The 21,960-nt window shown below is 35.7% G+C and overlaps 2 protein-coding genes and 1 non-coding gene across 5 annotated transcripts; all 3 read right to left on the bottom strand.

Moving 5' to 3' along the window:
- Positions 1–8,879: 8,879 nt before the first annotated feature.
- Positions 8,880–13,881, bottom strand: LOC131311753 (ultraviolet-B receptor UVR8). Of its 3 annotated transcripts, none has more exons than XM_058339319.1 (8): positions 13,610–13,878; positions 12,677–12,829; positions 11,010–11,168; positions 10,573–10,740; positions 10,288–10,419; positions 10,125–10,211; positions 9,656–9,754; positions 8,880–9,573 (listed from the first exon to the last, which is right to left on the bottom strand). In XM_058339319.1, exons 1-8 carry the CDS (start codon positions 13,839–13,841, stop codon positions 9,395–9,397), a joined length of 1,209 nt encoding a protein of 402 aa, XP_058195302.1. In that variant the 5' UTR covers positions 13,842–13,878; the 3' UTR covers positions 8,880–9,394. The 3 variants fall into 3 exon arrangements, with proteins under 3 accessions (XP_058195302.1, XP_058195303.1, XP_058195304.1); XM_058339320.1 differs by having other exon boundaries at positions 9,362–9,529; positions 9,656–9,784; positions 13,610–13,881; XM_058339321.1 differs by having other exon boundaries at positions 9,362–9,529; positions 13,610–13,880.
- Positions 13,882–17,178: 3,297 nt separating this feature from the next.
- Positions 17,179–20,588, bottom strand: LOC131311754 (uncharacterized protein At1g27050). The gene is made up of 2 exons (XM_058339322.1): positions 20,194–20,588; positions 17,179–17,775 (listed from the first exon to the last, which is right to left on the bottom strand). The coding sequence occupies exons 1-2, from the start codon at positions 20,515–20,517 to the stop codon at positions 17,530–17,532; spliced, it is 570 nt and encodes a 189-aa protein (XP_058195305.1). The 5' UTR covers positions 20,518–20,588; the 3' UTR covers positions 17,179–17,529.
- On the bottom strand, positions 19,270–19,345 carry LOC131312246 (small nucleolar RNA R21). Its single transcript, XR_009195813.1, has one exon. It is a non-coding gene; the product is annotated as a small nucleolar RNA R21 (small nucleolar RNA).
- Positions 20,589–21,960: the final 1,372 nt, after the last annotated feature.

Genomic DNA, 21,960 nt, shown 5'->3' on the forward strand with positions numbered 1-21,960 from the left:
CAAGGCTATGAATATTTTATATTGTGCTCTAGATTCTGCTGAATATAATAGAATCTCTATCTGTGAAACTGCTAAAGAAATTTGGGATAAATTGATAGCTACTCATGAAGGAAATAGTCAAGTAAAGGAATCAAAAATAGATATTCTAGTACACAATTATGAACTGTTCAAAATGAAACCTGAAGAATCTATTTCTGATATGTTCACTAGATTTACTGATATCGTTAATGGTTTAAAATCTCTTGGTAAATCTTATACTAACTCAGAAATGGCAAGAAAGATTCTCAGGTCCATGACAAAGTCTTGGGATACTAAGGCATCAATCATCTTGCAAACCATGGACTTCTCCAAATGTACTATGGATGAACTTATGGGCACTCTCATGACAGAAGAGATACATCGCAAGCTAAATGAGGAAGTCGATACAAAGAGGAAAGATATCGCTCTAAAAAGTACTACCAGTAAATCAAAGAACACCGAGGAAGCAAGTAATGAAAGCGATGATGATGAAGAGATGGCCTTAATCACAAAGAATTTCAAGAAATTTCTCAAGAAAAAGAATGGATGGAAAGGAAGGAAATTTCTCAAAAAGAATGAGAACAAAGAAGATGATGGCAAACGTGATGAGATGATCTGTTACAAATGCAGAAAACCAGGGCATATGAAAGTTGATTGTCCTCAGTTCAAAAGGTTCAGCAAAAAGGACAAAAAGAAAGCAATGGTAGCAGCTTGGGACAACAGTGAGGACAGCAGCTCAGAAAGTGACGAGGAAGCTGAAGTGGCAAACCTCTGTTTAATGGCACTAGAAGAAAATAAGGTATATCATGACTCCTCATCTCTTTCATTTGATGAATTACAAAAAGCTTTTAGAAGTTTGCAAGTTGATTTTGAAAAAGTAAAATCAAAGAATAAAGCTTTTAAGAAACTCGCCAAAGAACTTTCAAATGAAATGAATAATTTGATTGACGAGAAAAATGCTTTAGAAGAAGAAAATGAAAATTTGAAAAATAGTTCTAACACTGATCTTCTTGATAAAAAAATTAAAGATTTAATTATAGAGAGAAATGCTCTGGAAGAAGAAAATGAGAATTTGAGAAAAGCTTCAAATGTTGATTTTTTGCATAAACAAATTGATGATTTAACTAAATCTCTTGAAAAATTAACGATGGGTAAAGAAGCCTTAGACTTACTTCTTGGAAAACAAAGATGTTCTTTTCATAAAGCTGGAATTGGTTATAATCCCGACGAACATAAAAATCTTTACAAAAATCTTTTTAATAAAAGCACTTCACCTATTCGTCCTAAAATTACTTGTCATTATTGTGGTATAATAGGACATATTTCACCTTCATGCTCTATGAAGAGACTTTCATCTGTTCATGTTAACAAGACTTGGGTTCAAAAGAACCAAACATACCCTATTCAAGCTAACCAACATGGACCCAAGATGATATGGGTACCAAAAATCAAGTTTTGATATGTTATTGTAGGTATGTCTCAAATCCATATCAACTAAGGGTAAATGGTACCTTGATAGTGGATGCTCAAGGCATATGACGGGAGATGAAAAGGCTTTCAATTCTCTAACTCCAAAAGATGGAGGATTCGTAACTTTTGGTGACAATAGCAAAGGAAAAATCATCGGTATAGGTAATATCGGTATATCTCCTTCTCCTGTTATAGAAGATGTCTTATTTGTTGATGGTCTTAAACACAATCTTATTAGCATTAGCCAATTATGTGATAAGGGTAACAAAGTTATTTTTGAAAAATCTAGTTGCATCATTGAGAGTATCAAAGAACACAAAACATTATTTGTTGGCCAAAGACTTGAAAATGTTTATATTGTCAACTTAAATGATTTGAGCAAATAAGGTGTAAAATGTTTTTCTGCAATGAGTGATAATAGTTGGTTATGGCATAGACGCCTTGGACATGCACACATGGATGCAATTTCAAAACTTTCTAGAAAAGAATTAGTTGTTGGTCTTCCAAAAATCAAATTTGAAAAAGATAGATTGTGTGATGCATGCCAACAAGGTAAACAAACAAAAGTTTCTTTCAAATCTAAAAATGTTATTTCAACTGCAAGGCCATTACAATTATTACACATGAATTTATTTGGCCCTACTAGAACAGCAAGTCTTGGCGGCAAATACTATTGTCTTGTTGTTGTGGATGATTTCTCTAGATTTACATGGGTTATGTTCCTAACTACTAAGGATGAGGCTTTTCCTTCTTTTACAAAACTATGTAGAAAAGTTCAAAATGAAAAAGGATTTGTTATTTCAAATATTCGAACCGATCATGGTAGAGAACTTGAAAATTCTTTATTTGAAAAATATTGTGATGATCATGGTATAGATCACAACTTTTCTGCACCTCGCACACCTCAACAGAATGGGGTAGTTGAGAGGAAAAATAGAACTCTTGAAGAAATGGCTAGAACAATGCTGTGTGAAAACTCTCTACCTAAATACTTTTGGGCAGAAGCCGTTAACACTGCTTGTTATGTTCTAAATCGAGTCTTGATTAGACCTATCCTCAAAAAGACACCATATGAGCTATGGAACGATAGAAAATCCAATATTGGTTACTTTCATGCTTTTGGTTGTAAATGTTTTGTCTTAAACAATGGAAAAGATCATTTGGAAAAATTTGATTCGAAATCTGATGAAGGAATTTTTATTGGTTATTCAACTTCAAGTAAAGCATATAGAGTGTACAACAAACGCACTTTACTTGTAGAAGAATCTGTTCATGTTTCTTTTGATGAATCTAATCCATCTACTGCCAAGATTATTATTGATGATGATGAGATAGATATCATAAAAGAAGTGCAAGACTTAACTATTAGCAAAGAAAATAGTGAAAGACAACAAGAGAGCACTAAAGCAAAAGATGATGTGGCTCTTGATCAATCACAAGATCCTATCAGCAATCAAGATCTACCTAAAGAATGGAGATTTGTGCAAAATCATCCAAAAGATTTGATTCTTGGAGATGTTTCAAAAGGTATATCTACTCGCTCATCCCTTAAAAATATTTGTGGTAATTTAGCTTTTGTCTCTCAAATTGAGCCTAAAACTTTTTTTGAAGCTGAAAATGATGAAAACTGGATTTTAGCTATGCAAGAAGAACTGAGTCAATTTGAGAGAAATAAAGTTTGAAATTTAGTGCCTAGACCTCACGATCACACCATCATTGGCACTAAATGGGTTTTTAGAAATAAATTGGATGAATCAGGAAACATTATTAGAAATAAAGCTAGATTAGTTGCACAAGGCTATAATCAAGAAGAAGGCATTGATTTTGACGAGACATTTGCACCTGTTGCTAGACTAGAAGCTATTCGGATGCTACTTGCATTTGCATGTTTCAAAGATTTTAAACTTTTTCAAATGGATGTGAAAAGTGCATTTTTAAATGGCTTTATTAATGAAGAAGTTTATGTTAAACAACCACCTGGTTTTGAAAATCATTTATATCCTGATCATGTTTATAAGCTTTCAAAAGCTTTGTATGGTCTAAAACAAGCTCCACGTGCATGGTATGATAGACTTAATTCTTTCTTACTAGAAAATGGTTTTTCTAGAGGAAAATTAGATACGACTCTTTTCATAAAAATCGAAAATCATGATATGCTTATTATTCAAATTTATGTTGATGATATTATTTTCGGTGCTACTAATGAAAAATTATGCAAAGAGTTCGCTAAGTGTATGCAAGGGGAGTTTGAAATGAGTATGATGGGAGAACTCAATTTTTTTCTTGGACTCCAAATCAAGCAATCAAAAGATGAAATCTTTATAAATCAAGCAAAGTATACGAAAGAACTTCTCAAAAGATTCAACATGGAAGATTCCAAAATCATGAAGACTCCAATGAGCCCAACCACTAAACTCGACAAAGATGAAAATGGTAAATCAGTAGACACTAAAATGTATCGAGGTATGATCGGTTCACTTCTTTATCTTACTGCTAGTAGACCTGACATCATATTTAGTGTTTGCTTATGTGCTCGTTTTCAATCTAACCCAAAAGAGTCACATTTAGTAGCTGTAAAACGTATTTTTAGATATCTTGCAGGAACTCCTAATTTGGGGTTATTTTTTCCTAGAAATACTTCTTTCGACTTAATTGGTTTTTCTGATGCTGATTATGCCGGTAGTAAAACTGATCGTAAGAGCACTAGTGGTACATGTCAATTTCTTGGAAACTCATTAGTATCTTGGTTTAGTAAAAAGCAAAATTCAGTTGCTTTATCGACTGCCGAAGCTGAGTATATAGCTGCTGGTAGTTGTTGTGCTCAATTATTATGGATCAAACAGCAAATGGAGGATTTTAATCTACATTATGATCATATTCCAATTAAATGTGATAATACAAGTGCAATCAATTTAACAAAAAATCCCATTCAACATTCTCGAACAAAACATATTGAAATTAGACATCATTTTATACGTGATCATGTTCAAAAAGGGGACATCGTTCTTGATTTTGTCAGTACCGACAAGCAATTGACGGATATTTTTACAAAACCCCTTATTGAAGAACAATTTTGTTTTATCAGAAGAGAACTCGGGATGTCTAATCCATTCTAAATATTTTTTTTTTTAGATTTTTAGTTAAATTTAGTATTACTTGTCTAATCATTTTTTTTGGAGTACTTACCATCATAATGTTTAATAAATCACTCCGAACATATTACACTCAATTCTATGCGACATTAAGGGGACACAACAATAAACACCCGAACACAATTTTCTTCCCCTATTTTTGTCTTATTCGGCGCGGCAACCCCTATCCTCAATTTCAAATTTCAAATTTCAAATTTTTTTCTTTCTCAACACTTCTCTCATACTCTATAAATTCAACAACACAATCTCTATCTCTTCATCTATCGATCTCTCCTTCTCTCTCGGCCTAAATCTCTCCAAATCTCTATCCTTCCAAATCGAGCAATGGCAAACTTACCGCAAGGGTTACCGTTTGAGTTTTACGAAAGAGATGCCGAACGAGCAGAGTTCAGGTTGTTTATCCAAACCATTTGGATGCAACTCTTTATTTTCATTCTGCTGTGTGCGTTACTTACAATGAGAATACCACCATGGTTCGGGTGGAATGTAAATGTGGATACTCTGTGGTATTGGATTGGCATTGTAGCTGCCGCTGTAGCAGCCATTATTCGAGCATACGAAAATCAAAGACGCCAAGCTTTCGATGAAAGAAGATAGAGTGCTACAGGGCAAGAGAGGCATGGTGCTGGAACCATGGCCATATTGTTTTTCTCTTTTGAGGTTTTTTTTTTGATGATGTCACAGGGGGAGAAAAAGAGAAGTTTTATTTGATCTTGCTATTTTTAATATTTTTAACTGTTGTGGGCTAATTTAAAAAAATTGCTTGCTATGATCTGTTGATTAAAAATTGCTTGCTATAATCTGTTGATTATTGCTATTACTCGTTGATCATAGATAACTGCTTTGGTGCATATATTAAGGGGAGCATATATGTAGGGGGAGCATTTGCTTTTTTTTTTACTTAACATTGCTTTTAAAAATTGTATTTTGTGTCATCATCAAAAAGGGGGAGATTGTTAGAAATAATTGATTTTGATTATATTTTTGGCATAATTGATTTCTTAAAAAGCAATGTTAAAATTGCAGTTATTAAAATCTCTATTGACTTGAACAAACCAATATAAATGATCAATTTGTGTACAAATCTTTTCTAGGAAAAGAAAGTCCCCTGGCTCGTACTTGTCTTTAGCATGACAAATAAAGGAACCCTTTATTAAATCTTGGCCCACCTATTTTATGACTTTGGTCCTTACTGGTTTTGGCTATTTATAGGCATCCTATTTTGTCAAATAAAAGAAAAAGTTAGAAGACTTAGAAACTCTCTTTTGCAAAGTAGAGACAAGTGGACAACCAGTAGTTTCTGCAGTTTTGGTTCAGTTCACCATTGTTGACTTTGGAGTTGTGCATTTAAGCCTCAAGATCGTTGCAGATCAAAATTTTCCGAAGATTTCGGCAGTTTTGGTTCAGTTCACCATTGTTGACTTTGGAGTTGTGCATTTAAGCCTCAAGATCGTTGCAGATCAAAAATTTTCGAAGATTTCGGCAGTTTTGGTTCAGTTCACCATTGTTGACTTTGGAGTTGTGCATCTAAGCCTCAAGATCGTTGCAGATCAAAATTTTCCGAAGATTTCGGCTCAACGTTCATAAGGTGCATTTAATGAAGAGCAATTGTTGTAGAAAAAAGATTTCGACTCAACGGAAAGAACACAACGTTCATATTTTCTTCCTTATAAAAGAAAGGCTTCTGCACCAGAATAAAACAACAAAAAAAAAGCTTCATCAGAGAAAATACTTAGAGCAATCTTCTCATACACTTCATTTTTTTTAATTACTTTGAGAGATTTGTGAGCAAAATTGTTATATCTACTCTTTGAGGATTGTTGTAATTGTGAGCTACAAATTCTATTATCTTTTGAGCGATCAAGTGTTTGAGAAATCAAACACTGGTTCTGCAATTCCAAAAACAGGGGTTTTTGTTTTTGGAAGGGGTGGTTTCTTTTTTTTAAGGATTTTGTACTTTAAATCCTTGCGGTTGTCTAGCTTCTCCGGAAAGCTAGGAGCGTCGGTAATTGTAAGCACCCGCAAGGCTTACTGGTGTAATTCCATTTTTATTAGTGGAACCTTCAAGCGATTGTCTTGGAGAAAAGTGGAGTAGGCTGGACCGTGGACAAATTCAGACCGAACCACTATAAACTGATTTTGCACTTCTTAACTCTCTCTATATATATTTGCTAATTAGTTATTTGCCTTGTAGATTTTAACTGGTAATTTTTAATTAGCAACCGTATTCACCCCCCCCTAGGTTGCTGTCTGGGTAACAATATATATGTACATATGGTCACAAATATTCTCATATAACCATATATAATCATATATGGATATATCCATATGTGTTTTTGAGAGGCCGCTGCGCGGACCAATTCAATAAGAAAATATATAACGTTATTAGTTCCTTTGTTTTGGAGTTTTACAGAACAAAATTAGGTACTAAGAGCAAATTGTCACATATAACATATATGTCTCAGTAGAAAAAATCATCTATAATCAAACCACATCGCTAACCGAGCTTCAAATCACATATTTTCACGTATAAGTCGGAAAGGCTGCTACGTGGACCAATTCAATAAGTGATCAACAACGAAGTATATACCGTTATATATGACAGAAGCTCATATATAACGTTACACAGTACAAAAGGTCATATATAACGTTATATGTTCTCTTTATTAAATAACATAAAATATTGCTAATCTAGAATGTTATATATAACAATATAACGTTATATATTATTATATCTCTCTCTAATTAAGAATGTTTAAAAAAAATGACATTAAATAACAATAAAAACACACAAAAATATATTTTTTGTGTGACATGAAAAACACATATAACCTTATATATTTTTTTCAAAAAACACAACATGTTCCAACCTTATATGTCTAGCCCTAGAAAAAATACACATGTAACCTTATATATTTATTCTAAAAACTCCAAATATATCAGAAGCAATTCGGAGAGGCCGCGGCGCGGACCAAATCAATAAGTGATTGATGAAAATATAACCTTATATATTTATTCAAAAAACTTCAGATCTCTAACCCTAGGAAAAGTACACATATAACCTTATGTATTTATTCAAAAACCTCCAAATCTGATGATAACCGGATTAGACTAAACAATATCGGATTAAAAAAGGAAAAATACAGAATAATATAAATACGGAAGTCGATCACGAACGACAATCAGTCGATCACGAATATCGCATTAAAAATAGAAAAATGTAAAAAAAGATACATACGGAAGTCGATCGGAAACGAATCGATCATGAACGGCAGTCAGTTGATCACGAATAGTCGTCGACCCTCTCTCGCTCTCTCTCTCTCTCTCTCTCGTTTCTGGATATGGAAACAACGTGAATATGGGAGGTTTTATAGGAGTGGGATATGGGAGATTTTATAGGAGTGGGATATGTCAGATTAACAGTTTTTAAAGGTAAGGGTATTTTGGACCTGAACTAATTCCTTTTTTAATTGAATTGGACTTAAGGCCTCACCAAAACCTAATTAGTAGACTAGAGGGGTTATGAAATTTCGAAGTGAATTTAGTAGGTTACAAATATGCTATAGTGGACTTTTCAATAATTTTTTAATAATAAAATTGGTTATACGTTAGATGGGTTCAATTTTACCTATTTGACCTGCTGGCCTTTTTCTTATTTTTGGAACATTTGAAGAATTTGCATTTTCGACCTTCCATTGATGGGTACCAACGAATTAATTGCGAGGTCGCTCAATACTGTCTTTCACAGTATATGGAAGTAAGAGCTAAGAAGGTCTGTGACAATGCGCACGGCACATCTATATACTAATACTATACTACACTACATAGTCTACATACTAAGCAAATGCTAGTGTGTTTGGATGAATTTTTGAAATTTTTTTTGAGATTATGAGTGAAGAGGAGAGAAATTAGAATAATGATTGGAAGTAAGAATAATGAGTAGAGAGAGAAATAAGAGTAATTATTGGAGATAAAGATAATAAATGGAGAATAATGATTAGAAGTAGGAGTAATGAGTATTTTGAGTTGAAATTTTTTTTTTCAAAAAGGAAACAAAGCAAGGCAGTAATCTTCAAAAATAAAATAAAAAATAAATAACATAACAAGACTTTACCAGTGATTATAAATAACATTAAACATAATAGAATTTTTTTTCTTGGTTCCGTGGCTAGGACGCAATAGTTAATCAAATCATAGAGCGTTCCGAGGTGGCAATAGTTTCCTTTTCTTTGTATGCAATAAAAAGAACTTCGTCATCAAATTAAAAATAGTTGTACTACATAATTCAACCTTTTCTCTTTGAAATGGAACATACAAGCATTGAGATCAAATAGAATGTGAAAATATTCTAAAAATCATTCAAGATACTGCATAAATATCTCCACCAAGATTATTGCGTACCCAACAGTTGGCAAATTTTAGGTTACGAACTACCTTTTGCGTCTCTCCTTTTACAATATGGGGAGGGGGGAAAGATGCAAACTCTTAACCAATGATCTCGGTTCCTGTGCCAGCTTCCAAGCGTCACTGAACCACATCGGCCATGCGGCTAAAAATGGTTGAGCAAGATGCCATGGCTTCACTCAGCATCAGAGCAGTCGTCTGAAAGGACATTCACCAGCTGCAGCTGTGGCTCCGCGGGCATTGAGCCGCCTTTTAATCCCATCCTGTTATGGTCCTCTGGTACTCTCACTGGACAGAGCAAGGACATGTTCCTTCAACATATTTGTTAGAAAGGAAGACAAGACTGTCATTCATTTGAGATGCCTAACAGCAAATGTGAACCCACTTCCACAAAAAACTTCAGTTCTGCCGTGTATGGTAGGAGGTTTGTGTTCAAGTTTAACAACCTGAGGACTAGTCTGATCAACGGTACTCCCCAAGCCAAGCTGACCATGTTCACCCCAACCCCATGTCATTACTAATGCATTTTCTACACACACATGCGATTGAAAGAAAAATAAGTACGCATGTAGCAGAAAATAGGCAGATGTAATATAGGGCAAATATGCTACCTGTTACTAGAGCCGAGTGTTCAGCTCCTGCCGCAATCTGAAGAACTTTTATCCCATTGAGACCAGGGATCTTACCAAGCTCGACTTCCTTTGAACCTTTTGCAGTATGAATGCCAACAAAATTGTACACTGTGATTTTTTTTTTTTTGGTAAGTATTGTACACAATGATCAGTTTTCACTTGTAAAAGCAATAACTCAAACAATGAAGATTAGAGGAGCATAATATCAGCAAATTAACGGGTCTGATTTCTAATCACACAATCGAGTTCAAATTATTTATTCGAATACAGATTCCCAAGACAATAACCCTGGTAAACCTTCTCAACGGTCAGGCATCATGTGTCCTCATATGCACATGGTAATTGCAATATGTATGCTTGATAAATATAGTCTTATTTATCATACTAAAAAACCCTGAATAGTACATTGTGTTGTCTATCGAGTCCAACTTATCAAAATGCGTATTACCAGACAAATGTTTCGCCGGGTTCATCCTCTGAGATTCACTGAGCCACCCATGGTGCTTGCCTCCAAGCATATAGACTTCTCCCTCACCTGTTTAAGACACTGAAGATTAATACGTCAACCACTTCCCTGAAAAAAGGAAAATCAAGAAGAATGTATTGCATACTTGTTAATAGTAAAGCATGATTCCATCCAAGAGCCACCTGGATAAAAGATAAAGATGAACTCAAACGCTGGGGATTGTTAACATCTGAACCACCGCTGAATCCTCTTCCCCAGGTGTACAGACACCCTTCAGCTAATATTGCCAGACACAAAAACAAAAAGGGAAACAAGAACTGAATTAGGGAAAGTACGCCACAACATGTGAATATAGTAATACTTTCTACAGCTGTATAATCACTAGATTATACCATATGGCATTTGTCTTTACTAGACTAGAGGGGCTCACCAGATAATGCTGCACTATGGTCTCCATTTGCATTGATACCCAAAATATTGGCATCTTCCAATCCTGTGGTAGTTTGAGGAAGGCATATTGATCCAACTTTATCCTCGGAAATGCCCAGTTGACCACGCTTGCCAGATCCAAATCCGTATACTCTATCTCCAGAATGACCTGCAGTAGATTACTCTTAGATTTCAGTATTGCAATTACCAAAGCTAGCATATTTGAAATTGTCAAACAGCAAAATTAAAAATAAGGTTATTGCTCAGTTTCCTACCCCAACAATACCTCTCAGTTCACGGTTCATGTGTTTGCATTCTATATCCCACCAAGATAAAGTGGCCAAAAAATTAATAAAAACAGATACCGTGCAGTATCATTTGCCACCTAGAGTAACTCAGCTAACTAACATCATCATAACCATGTTATCTGATATTTACCTTCCAACAAGACCAATGAATGGCGCATTCCGCATGCTATCTGCTCAACACGCCTTGAAGCAAAGTATGAAACCATTACAGGAAAGCTATTTGACTTGTAATCACCATGCCCAAGTTGACCAAAAGAGCCATCTCCGCATGTAAAAAGCCTTCCGGTATCTATCTAACAGCAAATACAAATGACGATGAAGAGCGAACTAGAAAGGTAAAAAAACTAATGCTCTGGGAGAAACATGTAATAACCACCGAGAAAGAAAGGCAATGAAAACAAATTAAAATAGCCACTTTTAGTCTAAGGAATTATAACAGAACAATCTGAAAAATCCCAGCAGAAGGAACAAAATGAGCATGCAAGCACATCCCCAGTGGGTTTATAGGGCATATCCCCAGTAACGGTTCATCTCCAAGTAACTGAGGTCGCCACAGCGTCTCACATCCAATTGAGCTCGTTCATATCCAAAAGCAGCTCGCCTCCAAGGAGCAGTCTCCATTAAGTCCTCCTAAACTCGTACACATTCATAGTTCTACAAGCTCACAATGCCTGTGGCGAGTCCAACAAGGCAACACCATCCTAGGCCAAGAACAGGGCCTAGGTACCTGCTAGGGAACATAGGAGGCATGTGGTATGGAGGCTAGAGCAAACACGATTTGTCAAGACATATACTCCACGAGGATAGCTCCATCTTGAGAGAGAGAGAGAGAGAGAGAGGAGGCGTTGACTGCCTGACATCTCAGAAGATATATCACAACCACTGCCTGACACCTCAAAGCCCATATCATAGAAACCACATGGCCAATGATACGAAGCTCCACATCTCATCTAAACGACCTCTGACAGTCTCATAATACAGAATCCAAGTCATAATAGTAAAGCTCAAAGAGAAACCCTGTCAACCTTCATTCTGTTCCACCAATGGGGAGAAAGTTAACCAACTGGCTTCCCATTCCTCCAAGCATTCAATATAAGTTGGATGCACAATGAGCACACTTTACTGTCTGATCGACCGCTCACCACTGCCGTAGTCCCTCTAAGTCTGTTCCTCCACATCTGGTGTTCTCGAGCCATTGTAGTGCCCGCCATGTTCTCAAACGACTAAGTCAGGTCCGCTCTTACCCCTTAATCCCACGCATACTATAGAGGAAAACTATATCCTACATAAATACCAGCAGCTCTGTATCAATGTAATTGCCTAGATAACACAAACAAGTCCCAAGAGATGAGTCACAAAATGGTAGTTACCAAATGGTTCATTTAGTCACTACCCCTCTCAATGGGAAAAAAAATTTTGAGAATTGCAAAACGGAAATTACACACTGGTTCATCTGGAGAAAATAAGGGTTCAAGCAATCAAGTTCAAGTCCTTGGAAAGCTAAAAGGAAAATAAAAGGAAGTTGGAAGATGGAATTTGGGTACAGAAAACTAGAGATTATGATCATACGTATCTCACGCTCAGATTTTTACCATGTGCTTTGACATTAAACTTGTTGAGGATCAAGAATAGAAAAAAACTTCCAACTACTCAATGAAAAGTTTCCAATTTATAGGTAATGAAACTACAAAAATAGATAGCTTGAAAATATTGTAGTCTCTACTTCATAGCATTTGTTATTTTTGCTTAACAAATTCAAGGACCAATAGACAACAGTGAGAATATTTTAGAACAGACCTGTAACAAAGCCAGAGTGGTTCCATCCGGCAGAAACATGAGTCACAACGAAGCCCTCAAAGAACTCGACAGGCTTCGGTTGCAAAATGCTGACCATATCCCCATGACCCAGCTGACCGCAATTTCCTCTTCCCCAGGTCACCACTCTCCCCCCTGCAACACAACACTCAACCAATCCAGCGTTACTGTTCAAATTGTCACTCTACATGACCCCAGTAAGTGAGGGGAAAAAATGATTTTCCTAAATGGTATTCTATAATACTGAAAGGCAACTTCATGCACGGTCCCAGCAGAAATCAATCACTAATCTGCATCCATCAGATGCAAGACAATTGAGACTAAGAACAGCTATTATACATGCATACACCCAAAGGGCTGGCTCTAAGAACAGCTATTCGAGCGAATCGTAGTTAAAAAAATGCGCCAAAATTATTTACTATCTTTTAACGTATGCTTTAATTATTCTTCTATGTTGTCTGCATTGAGTCATTTCCGTGAATCAAAACTAAACAGAAATCAGCCTCAAGGGTTACTCCGGTTAGTTGGTGGGTTTGTCCCCACACAATTGATCAGGTTCTGTTCTTGGCGTCATGCCGCAAAAAAGAATTCTTGTGAATCCCCTAGTCCTCGCATGAATGACCTGCCTTTGATTAGTCGAGTTGTGTGTAAACTAGCTCACACAACCCCTGACCGCCTAAACAAAAGAAAGAAAGAAAAAAAAAAAGTAAACAGAAATCTGATAAAATTTGTTGGTAAGTAGACGGTATAGCTCAACAAAATAACATAAATCAGCCCAATAAACTTTTGACAAACAAAAACTTAATTTTGCATAGAGTTTCGTGTCACGAAAATTTTCTGTACGATATTATCACCGATACAACTAAAATTCTAGAGCCGCCCCTGCACAGAGAGAGAGAAGGTTAGGTTTCGTACCGGTAGTGAGAGCAATGACGTGGGCGCCGCCGCAGGAGAGGAGAGATACGGGACCACCAACAGCACCGATGTGGAGTTGAATAGGGAGGTGTTCGTCTTGAAGTTTTCCAGTCCCTAGCTGTCCATCGGTTCCTGCTCCCCAGCTCCATACTTCTTCTTCTTCTTCTTCAATTCCAACGAGTCTTTCTTTTTCTGCCATCGTGAAAATTTCGGGTTCTCTTCTAGAGACCATCGGGCTGTAACTTACATGGGTTTGGAATGGAAGAGGTTCTTCTCCTGTGCAAGTTTTGGACCGGTGTCACAATCTATACCGCCTATTGCTGTAATCAGTACCGTCTATTGCTGTAATTAGCAGTTGGGATTTACTCAAAAACTCATTCCTCGAATAATTGACTCTTCTAGCGAAGAGTAGCATATCCAAACTACTCCCTCCGTCCCTTTTTTTTTATACTCGTGTCAGTTTTCAATCGCTTATATCTTTTAATATGAATCTACTAAAATATGCAATATGAATTTTGTTTGATATTTCTCGATTATGTCTATAATATAAAATTTTCAAAATTATGAAAAACATTATAGATTGAGAGATGGCTTTGTTTGATTGGCAGTTTAGTTTAATTTAGTTTTGGTAATGAGTGGAGAGAAAAATAGGATAATAATTGGAGAGAGATAAAGAGAGATGAGAAAGTAATAATTGAAAAAATAGGGTAATGATTGGAGAAAGAAGTAGGATAATAATTGAAAAACAAAACTAAAATAGCAAACGAACACTACCTAAGCGTTTAAAGAACGACACGAATAACGAAAATAGACAACCAAAATAGGACGGAATGAGTACTACCAATCTACAACTATTTCAAATTTTGGATCGGAGAGGATTCGATTCCGTTTGGAATTTTAAGAGGAGAGAAAAGAAAGAAAAATAAAGTGGACAAAATTGGGAGGAAAATTTGCAAAAAAAAGAAAAACTTAGAGCATCCAAAGTAGAATAAGCAAAACAAAAAATTGTTAAAGTTAACAATGTTGGATCAAAAAAGTGCTCACATTGGAATAACCAAACCTAGCAACCTCTTAACAACTCATCAAATTTTGGCTCTTCAATAATCAAAGCTAGCAATATTTTGTCAATAACCAAATTTTATCTCTCAATTAAGTATACCAACATTACATAAAAATCTTCTCTCTTCCATTTTCTCTATCTCTCTCTCAACAATGTTTTCAAAAAATAATTTTAAAAAACTGTAACTTTCAAAAAAAAAATCTGTTATTTTCAGAAACCTTTTTTTTTTTAAAAACTGTAAGTAAATAAAGTGTTTTTTTCAAAAAACGATTTTTGAAATTTCAAAACTCTTTTATAAAAAAACTGTTTTTTACACAAAATCTATTTTTAAAAAACTGTATTTATAGTTTTTAAATTTTCAAAACTATTTGTGTAAATACAATTCTTTCAAAATTGTATTTACAGTTTTTAAGTGAACAAAGTGTGTGTTTTTTGAAAAACTGTTTTTTGTTTCGAAAAACTTTTTTTTTTTGGAATTATTTCTAACATAAACTTTTTTTTTCCCCTTCAAAAACCACTTTTTTTAAAAATATGCGTGAAATAAAGGGAAAAAGTTTGGAGGGCCTATTGGTTTTTATTATGGGCAAAAAATAACCAATGTCAGATTTGACATTGCTAACTTTAGTAACCTCTAAATGGATAATCAAAATCTGATGTGGTATGTTTTGATTATTCACATTTGCTTATTCTATTGCTAATGCTCTTAGAACTACTTTATTTTATTCTCTTTCTCACCGAACCAAACAATGAATGAAAATGAAATTTAAGTTTGCTTTATTTATTTTTTCTTCTTCCTCTTTTCTGTTCGTAGTTTCGGACAAACCTTCAGGGTTCTTTTGGGTCTAAATTAATGTTTCGATATTTCGGTTCATGCGAATCTTTATTGAATTATGTTAAACTTCTTAGAGAGGCATATAAAATGAAAAAAAAAAAATTGAAAATAGCTTTCTTTGTTATTTTTAGTGTAGTCTAATATGATTTTTTTTTCTTTTGTAATTTCAGTCCATAAAATTATACCCCTTTGATGATTCTCGCCGAGATGAATGGGTTCTGAAAATTTTGCCAAAAAAGATCACCGAATGTAAATTATAAGACGGTATTTAAGAAAAAATTAATTTAGATCAAACTCACCCTTTAAGTCTTCATGCTCCTCTTAGTTCGGAGGGCTCTTCAGCAGAACCTAGAAATGAGTATTCCCCTTTTGTTGGTTGATTTCTAGTTTATGTGAAAGAATAAAAAGTACAGAAAAAACAAGGCCGCTGATTTTGCCACTCCCTTTTTTATTAACGCCACTCCCCTGCAAGTGTATTTTTAGTGTAAAAATACACTTGCAGGGGAGTGGCGTTAATAAAAAAGGGAGTGGGAAAATCACTTCTCATAAAAAAAAACAGATGAAAAATTGCTTTACTCATCACTTTCTTTCTTTTTCTCCCGATTTTCTTTCCTCATTTTCTTTGAAAAGTTATACCATACTGGAATCTTTTTCCCCTCTTTTTTAGGAGGCGTTTGATGCTTATTATGTTTTTGTTGGCTAGACGATTCATTGTTTGCGACTGGAGATCCCAATTGCTAGTCCTTGTTGTGGAAATCGCTAGTTTTTATCGCTTCAATCCGTTCGGAACCATTGACAACGCGAGAGAACAGCAATCAGCAAGCCAAAATAGTACTCCATTGATTTGCAGAGTCAGCTACGTTGGCTCCACCATTGTTCTGCGTTTAAATCTCCAATTTGTACCATGAAAAAGACAAGGGAAAATATATACATCCTATACTAGGTTAATGCCACAAATCCTTCTCAATCTTTTGCTTTTTTTAAAAAACTAATCTGGGGTCTCTTGAACTAAAAAGACTACAGTTAACACTAATCTCAGAAAATGCATCATGAGAACATACAAGTGACACAATGCAACAGTACATGTGATAAATCTGGTAAGGCTAAACATCAATTTCGAATTCGATTCAGCAAACTGGAAATCGACTAAACTTGATGACCTGAACAGGAAACTGGTTGAACCTTCAACTGGTTTTGGACCCTTACTAGCAGTAGATGATGTTTGAATCAGTTACTTTCATTACTGTTCGCCCGCCTTACTTGAGCTCCAGTCCAGCTCAATTCTGTCCAGTTTGAGGCATTGTGGGTCCACTTTGGATCCAATATGATGATCTAGCAGCCCTAGCAAAGAAGTTCTTCCACGACAAAAACTGGAGATGAACGAACTTGCTTATGGATGTTGCACAACAAGTATAACTCAGACACCAGTGGAAAACATTGATCTGCCAATTCACCTTCTTCACTCAAGCCAATAACAAGTAGTGAAGCAAGGAAAACTACTTGTAACTCATAGCAGGTCCAAGCCAGAGTTGTTAGGACACAACATAATGCGAACCATCATCCTGCATAACACAATCAAGAAGGAACCTAACAGCGCAACAGTTACTAACGGTTGCGACAAATCATAATTAGCCATTCGAAAACAAATCAAAATCCGCACAATTTACACAAACCAGATAAACCTAGAACCGAATGCATCCCAATACAAAATTGGGAAATTCTTTCATTACCATGGCACCACTATCCCACATAAAGAATTATAAATTGAAACACAATGTGCAATTACACAAGGACTCAGCTCAACAAGATCAGTGTTACTCCTACTCAATATCAACACTCACAAAACCAATCAAAAGGTACAATGGAAGAAGCTAAAGCATGTTGAACATCATATAAACCAGAAAATTCCATAAATAACTTACTCTCACTAATCTCTATCAAAGTCCCAACCTTTATCGCGTCTGTAAGCCAAACACTAAGGACAACATCTATAGCACACATAACGTTGCAATCACCAGTTCTTGAAATCTAGAGAATATCATCATAGGCAACAATTTCTCTACCCTTGAAAGGAACATCTAATCCTGAAGCACCAGTGTTACTTCTGGGATTCACAATAGCTGATTCTAGCTTATTACCTCTCCCATGCCTTCTCAGAGGCACCTCAGCTCTCACAAGTTTTGACGACGAAAAGGACGACGAATCGGGATTATCCTCGCGTGACACTCCTTCTCTCCACTGTGAAATAGGATCTGTTGCCAACATTACTTGTACCTGCAACAACAATCCACAATTTGGAAACCCCATCATTGATAGAAGTTTCAAAACTTTTATGAATTTCTAATGTAGAAATTTTAACCATTTTACAATGCTTACTTACATATTACTTAGAAAACACAACTTGGAAACCCCATCTTTGATAGAAGGTCCTCTGCATACAATGGCTTCTTAAGTATCTAGTTCAGTAGTCTAGTAGTATGCGGTACGAGTATGAAGACTTTATTTAATGCATCATATCTGGTAATTGACAAAGTTAGGTTGCTGGTTTGAGCACTGCAAAAATAAAATATAAACTCAAAGGTCATCTCAATATGGTGATTAGCAAACTGGGAGCGGGGTCGTGCACTGATCTGTTTTCGCTCGGGTCTTTTGGCCTTTCAGGTATAATTCTTTCTGCATTGTTCCTTCATATCTACTGAGATATTTCTTTTGCCAATAAGAATAAAACATTTCTTCTTCCACTTCTCTTCCATTGTCTATCTTTGTTACTATTTGACAATGATAGGTAATTATTTTTCCATAGAATTTCTCAGGCACCCGGGTTTTCACTACACCTACTGGGACTCTGGGTAGTACATTTGCTAGTTGATTGCATTACTTGTTTGTACATCCCATCTCATACACTTTAGCAAGTTAATACTTGTGTGTGATTGCTACGAATTCATTTGTGTTCATGACTTCTACGCATCTTGCGGAAGTAACAGATGCATGGAGTCATTTGAGGTCGCTGGGATTTGCGATCTTGCCAATAGTGGCTTTAAGATTCCATGGTTTCTTCGTCCCCATTTATTATTGTTATTATTTGTGAATTAGTTGTTTAAGATCATGGTGACAAATTGACAAATTTAATGTGATTTACTAGGTGATATTTTAACTATGAATCAATTTTGCTTAGGATTTTTGAGGAGTGTTAATGACATATCACAAATTATCGCAGTGGCATAGGTAAGGGATGTGATGAGAATTAGGACTTAGGAGGCAGTTTCATACTGTAATTCAAGGCACAACTCAAGAAATTAAGGTTAACTATCAAAATATGACGATTGGGAACTATTGAATTACACGGTAAAAATGAAAATCCAGGTTTCTTTCTTCTATGGAAGACGGCAGATTGAAATGTTAGAGGAACTTGCAGAATTTGAATTGGGTTAGTGATAATCAATATGGATGGCAGAGACTAACGGGTATATTATGCATGGCAGGATTAATTAGATGAAAAGAACTCCAAGTACTTCAGAGTCACCGCTGTCTATTTCTATGGGGTGTCTTCAAATTCAATGTTTGATACAGTATACATAAACAAGAAGTGAACCAGATTCTCCCCCTAAAGCAAAAGCTCAGGCAATGAAGAGGTAGGCCATGTGTTCCAATAAATGTCTAAGCGAATCTAAACTTTTGTATCTTTTCTCGTCTATTTTGAACTTAGATATGACTTCACAACAAATTGTATGAACCAACAGCATTTGTACAATGATAAATTCATATCAACATCCCTCAGAATTGGTTGCTCATCACCATAGATCAGCCCACTACTTTAAATTTCCATTAATTCTTCATAGGGATGCAATAGCAACTCCAGAAAATGCGAATGTGTAGACAATTAAAGACTATTCAACTCTTTTGCACAAATGAGGACCTACAGCTAGTATGATTGGAGAGTCAATTTGCGTTCGAACATATTATAATGGAAAATCGTACAATCATTGTGGTGAGCTGATTTGCTTCAAATACCACAGAAGATCTGTCCACCATTAAGGATTTTCAACCCACTTTGATTAAAATTTAAGCTGGATTTGCTTACATTGTTTTTTAGGTGTTTCATTAGAATAATTTGTGCATCATAAGCCATGATATTCCATTCAATCATATTGTAGACGAAATTATTCAGCTTGCATAGCTCGTGCATTCTCAGAACTAGTAATATTAATTTGAGAGTTCCACTTTTCCATTGGTTAACATGTGCTTTGGGCCTTTGGCCCCATCCAAATGTCTAGCAGTCCATCATCCAACATAGAAACTAACAGTTCAAAACAAACGTAATCAACATGCAGAGAAATTAACCTCTAAATAGTAACCTAGTCTCAATTACACAGTTTTATTAACTTGGCAGTCTATCAAGGCACCCGTAATAGAACTGTGTAATTGAGACTGGGACATTGTTGGTTAATTTCTCTAGATGTTGATTACGTTTGGTTTGAACTGTTAGTTTCTATGTTAGATGATGGACTGCTAGACATTTGGAAAGGAGTTTCCGTCAGATATTTTTGAATACTTTTGACACAGTTATGATTATCTTATTGGGCAATTCAAATTAACTTAACAAAAAAACATTGAAAAACATGTTTGAGCTTTCCAACCAAAATTTCCACATACAACTATACAAGGCGATGGGGAGAGAGAGAGAGAGAGTACTTGTTTAGAATTGAGGGTGATGCCGAAGGAAGGGTCAAGGGAGGCGGCGACCGCAGCGTCGGCGGAGTCTTTGGAGCGGAAGGTGATGTGGGCGACGCCGCCGTGGAGCATGGTGGAGCGAGATATGTCGCCGTAGATCTGGAATCGGGACCTGATGTCTAACAGGGAGCAGTCGGGAGAGAGGCCATTCACCACCACAGTGGCGGGGGACTTGGCGGCCGGCAGGTTTTCGGCGGGGTCGGGAGGAAGAGGGCGGCGCCGTTTTGGGAGAGAGTAGGGGACGGGGCGGGAGGAGGAGGAGGGTTTGTCTCTCTTCCGACTCATAGTGGATTTTTTTGAAGAGAGAGAAGAGAGTGTGTAGGAACACGAAAAGCAAACGAATGAGTTTGAGATCGGGTTAGGTTACTGGACTTGAAGTCAAACTGCACGGTCAGGGGTCTGTTTAGGACGCTGCTACTGGTACAGCGGCTGCTGTACAGCAGCCGCGTACAGATCACTTTTGTGCCTATTTCGGATTCCATAAAGATGATCGGAGTCACTCATTTTGTTCAAAATACTTCATTTAGGGTCCCTGTTAAAAATCACATCAATCCGATATCGAGAAGGGTGTTTACGAATCATCCAACTTTGCTTCAAAATTTAGCCTAAATTTTGAAGCAAAGTTGGATGATTCGTAAATACCCTTCTAGATATCGGATTGAGGTGATTTTTTACAGGGACCCTAAACGAAGTATTTTGAACAAAATGAGTGACTCCGATCATCTTTACGGGATCCGAGATGGACACAAAATTGATCTATACGCGACTGCTGTACCAGTAGCCTTTCTAGTCTGTTTATGATTGGCTTGGTTTTTTTGGGGAAAATTTCAAAAAAAACCCTGAACTTTTAAGAATCTTACAAAAAAACACTTAAACTTTAATTAATGACAAAAAGACACATAAACTTATCATTCCGTTAACAAAAAAGTCCCTGTCGTCCAATTCCGTCAATTTGTAACGGATGGAGCTAACGGAAAGCGTTAGCCTTCCTTTTTTTTTACTTTTTACTTCAAAAAATTACTTTTAACTTTTTTAAAGTAATAAATAAATATACAACAAAATTCTTTTTTTTCTTAATAATTATCAAAAATTATTTTAACCTCATTTTTTACTATTTAAAGAAATAACCCTCCTTTTTTTTACTTTCAAATTTGACCTTTCCCTCCCTCTCTCTCCCTTTTTTTTTTTCAAAAATTCGACCCCACAACCAGCCATCAAAACTGTAATGACCCGAATTTCGGGCCAAATTTTTTTTTTTCCGAATAAAATTAAATATTTTATTAAAGTATTTTTTTTGTAATTATAATTGATTTTGTTAAGTGATAGATTTAAACCTAGACTTTCTCCCCTAGCCCTACTTCATAATCCTAAAAATCTAGGATAAGATTAGATTAGATTGTACTCTTAGATTTTATGAGATAATATAGGATTTTATTAGATATGATAAGGATAAGATTGGATTGGATTTTATTAGATATTATAAAGGTTTTGTTAGATATTGTTAGATTATATATGATTATATAAGATTTGATTAGATTAGATTCATTAGGATTGGTTTTGGATTTTACTAGATTATATAAGATTTGATTTGGATATTATTAGATTTGATTAGATAATGGTAGATTTCTTTTGATATGCTCAAGATACACTAAGATTTTATTAGCCTCCTATAAATAGGTCTCCCCTCCACCTACAACATCACAAAAATAGATAGAGAGAGAGAGAGAG

The sequence above is a fragment of the Rhododendron vialii genome, chromosome 12a (assembly GCF_030253575.1).
Source record: "Rhododendron vialii isolate Sample 1 chromosome 12a, ASM3025357v1".
Lineage (NCBI taxonomy): Eukaryota > Viridiplantae > Streptophyta > Magnoliopsida > Ericales > Ericaceae > Rhododendron > Rhododendron vialii.

Excerpts from the sequence above, each read along its gene's own strand:
- LOC131311753 (XM_058339319.1), bottom strand. The coding sequence starts at position 13,841 with ATGGTCTCTAGAAGAGAACCCGAAATTTTCACGATGGCAGAAAAAGAA. Across the intron at positions 10,420-10,572 it reads CCATAGTGCAGCATTATCTG|CTGAAGGGTGTCTGTACACC; the intron begins GTGAGCCCCTCT and ends TGGCAATATTAG. Across the intron at positions 10,212-10,287 it reads TCATGCTTTACTATTAACAA|GTGAGGGAGAAGTCTATATG; the intron begins GTATGCAATACA and ends TGTCTTAAACAG.
- LOC131311754 (XM_058339322.1), bottom strand. The coding sequence starts at position 20,517 with ATGAGTCGGAAGAGAGACAAACCCTCCTCCTCCTCCCGCCCCGTCCCC. Across the intron at positions 17,776-20,193 it reads TCACCCTCAATTCTAAACAA|GTACAAGTAATGTTGGCAAC; the intron begins GTACTCTCTCTC and ends TTGTTGTTGCAG.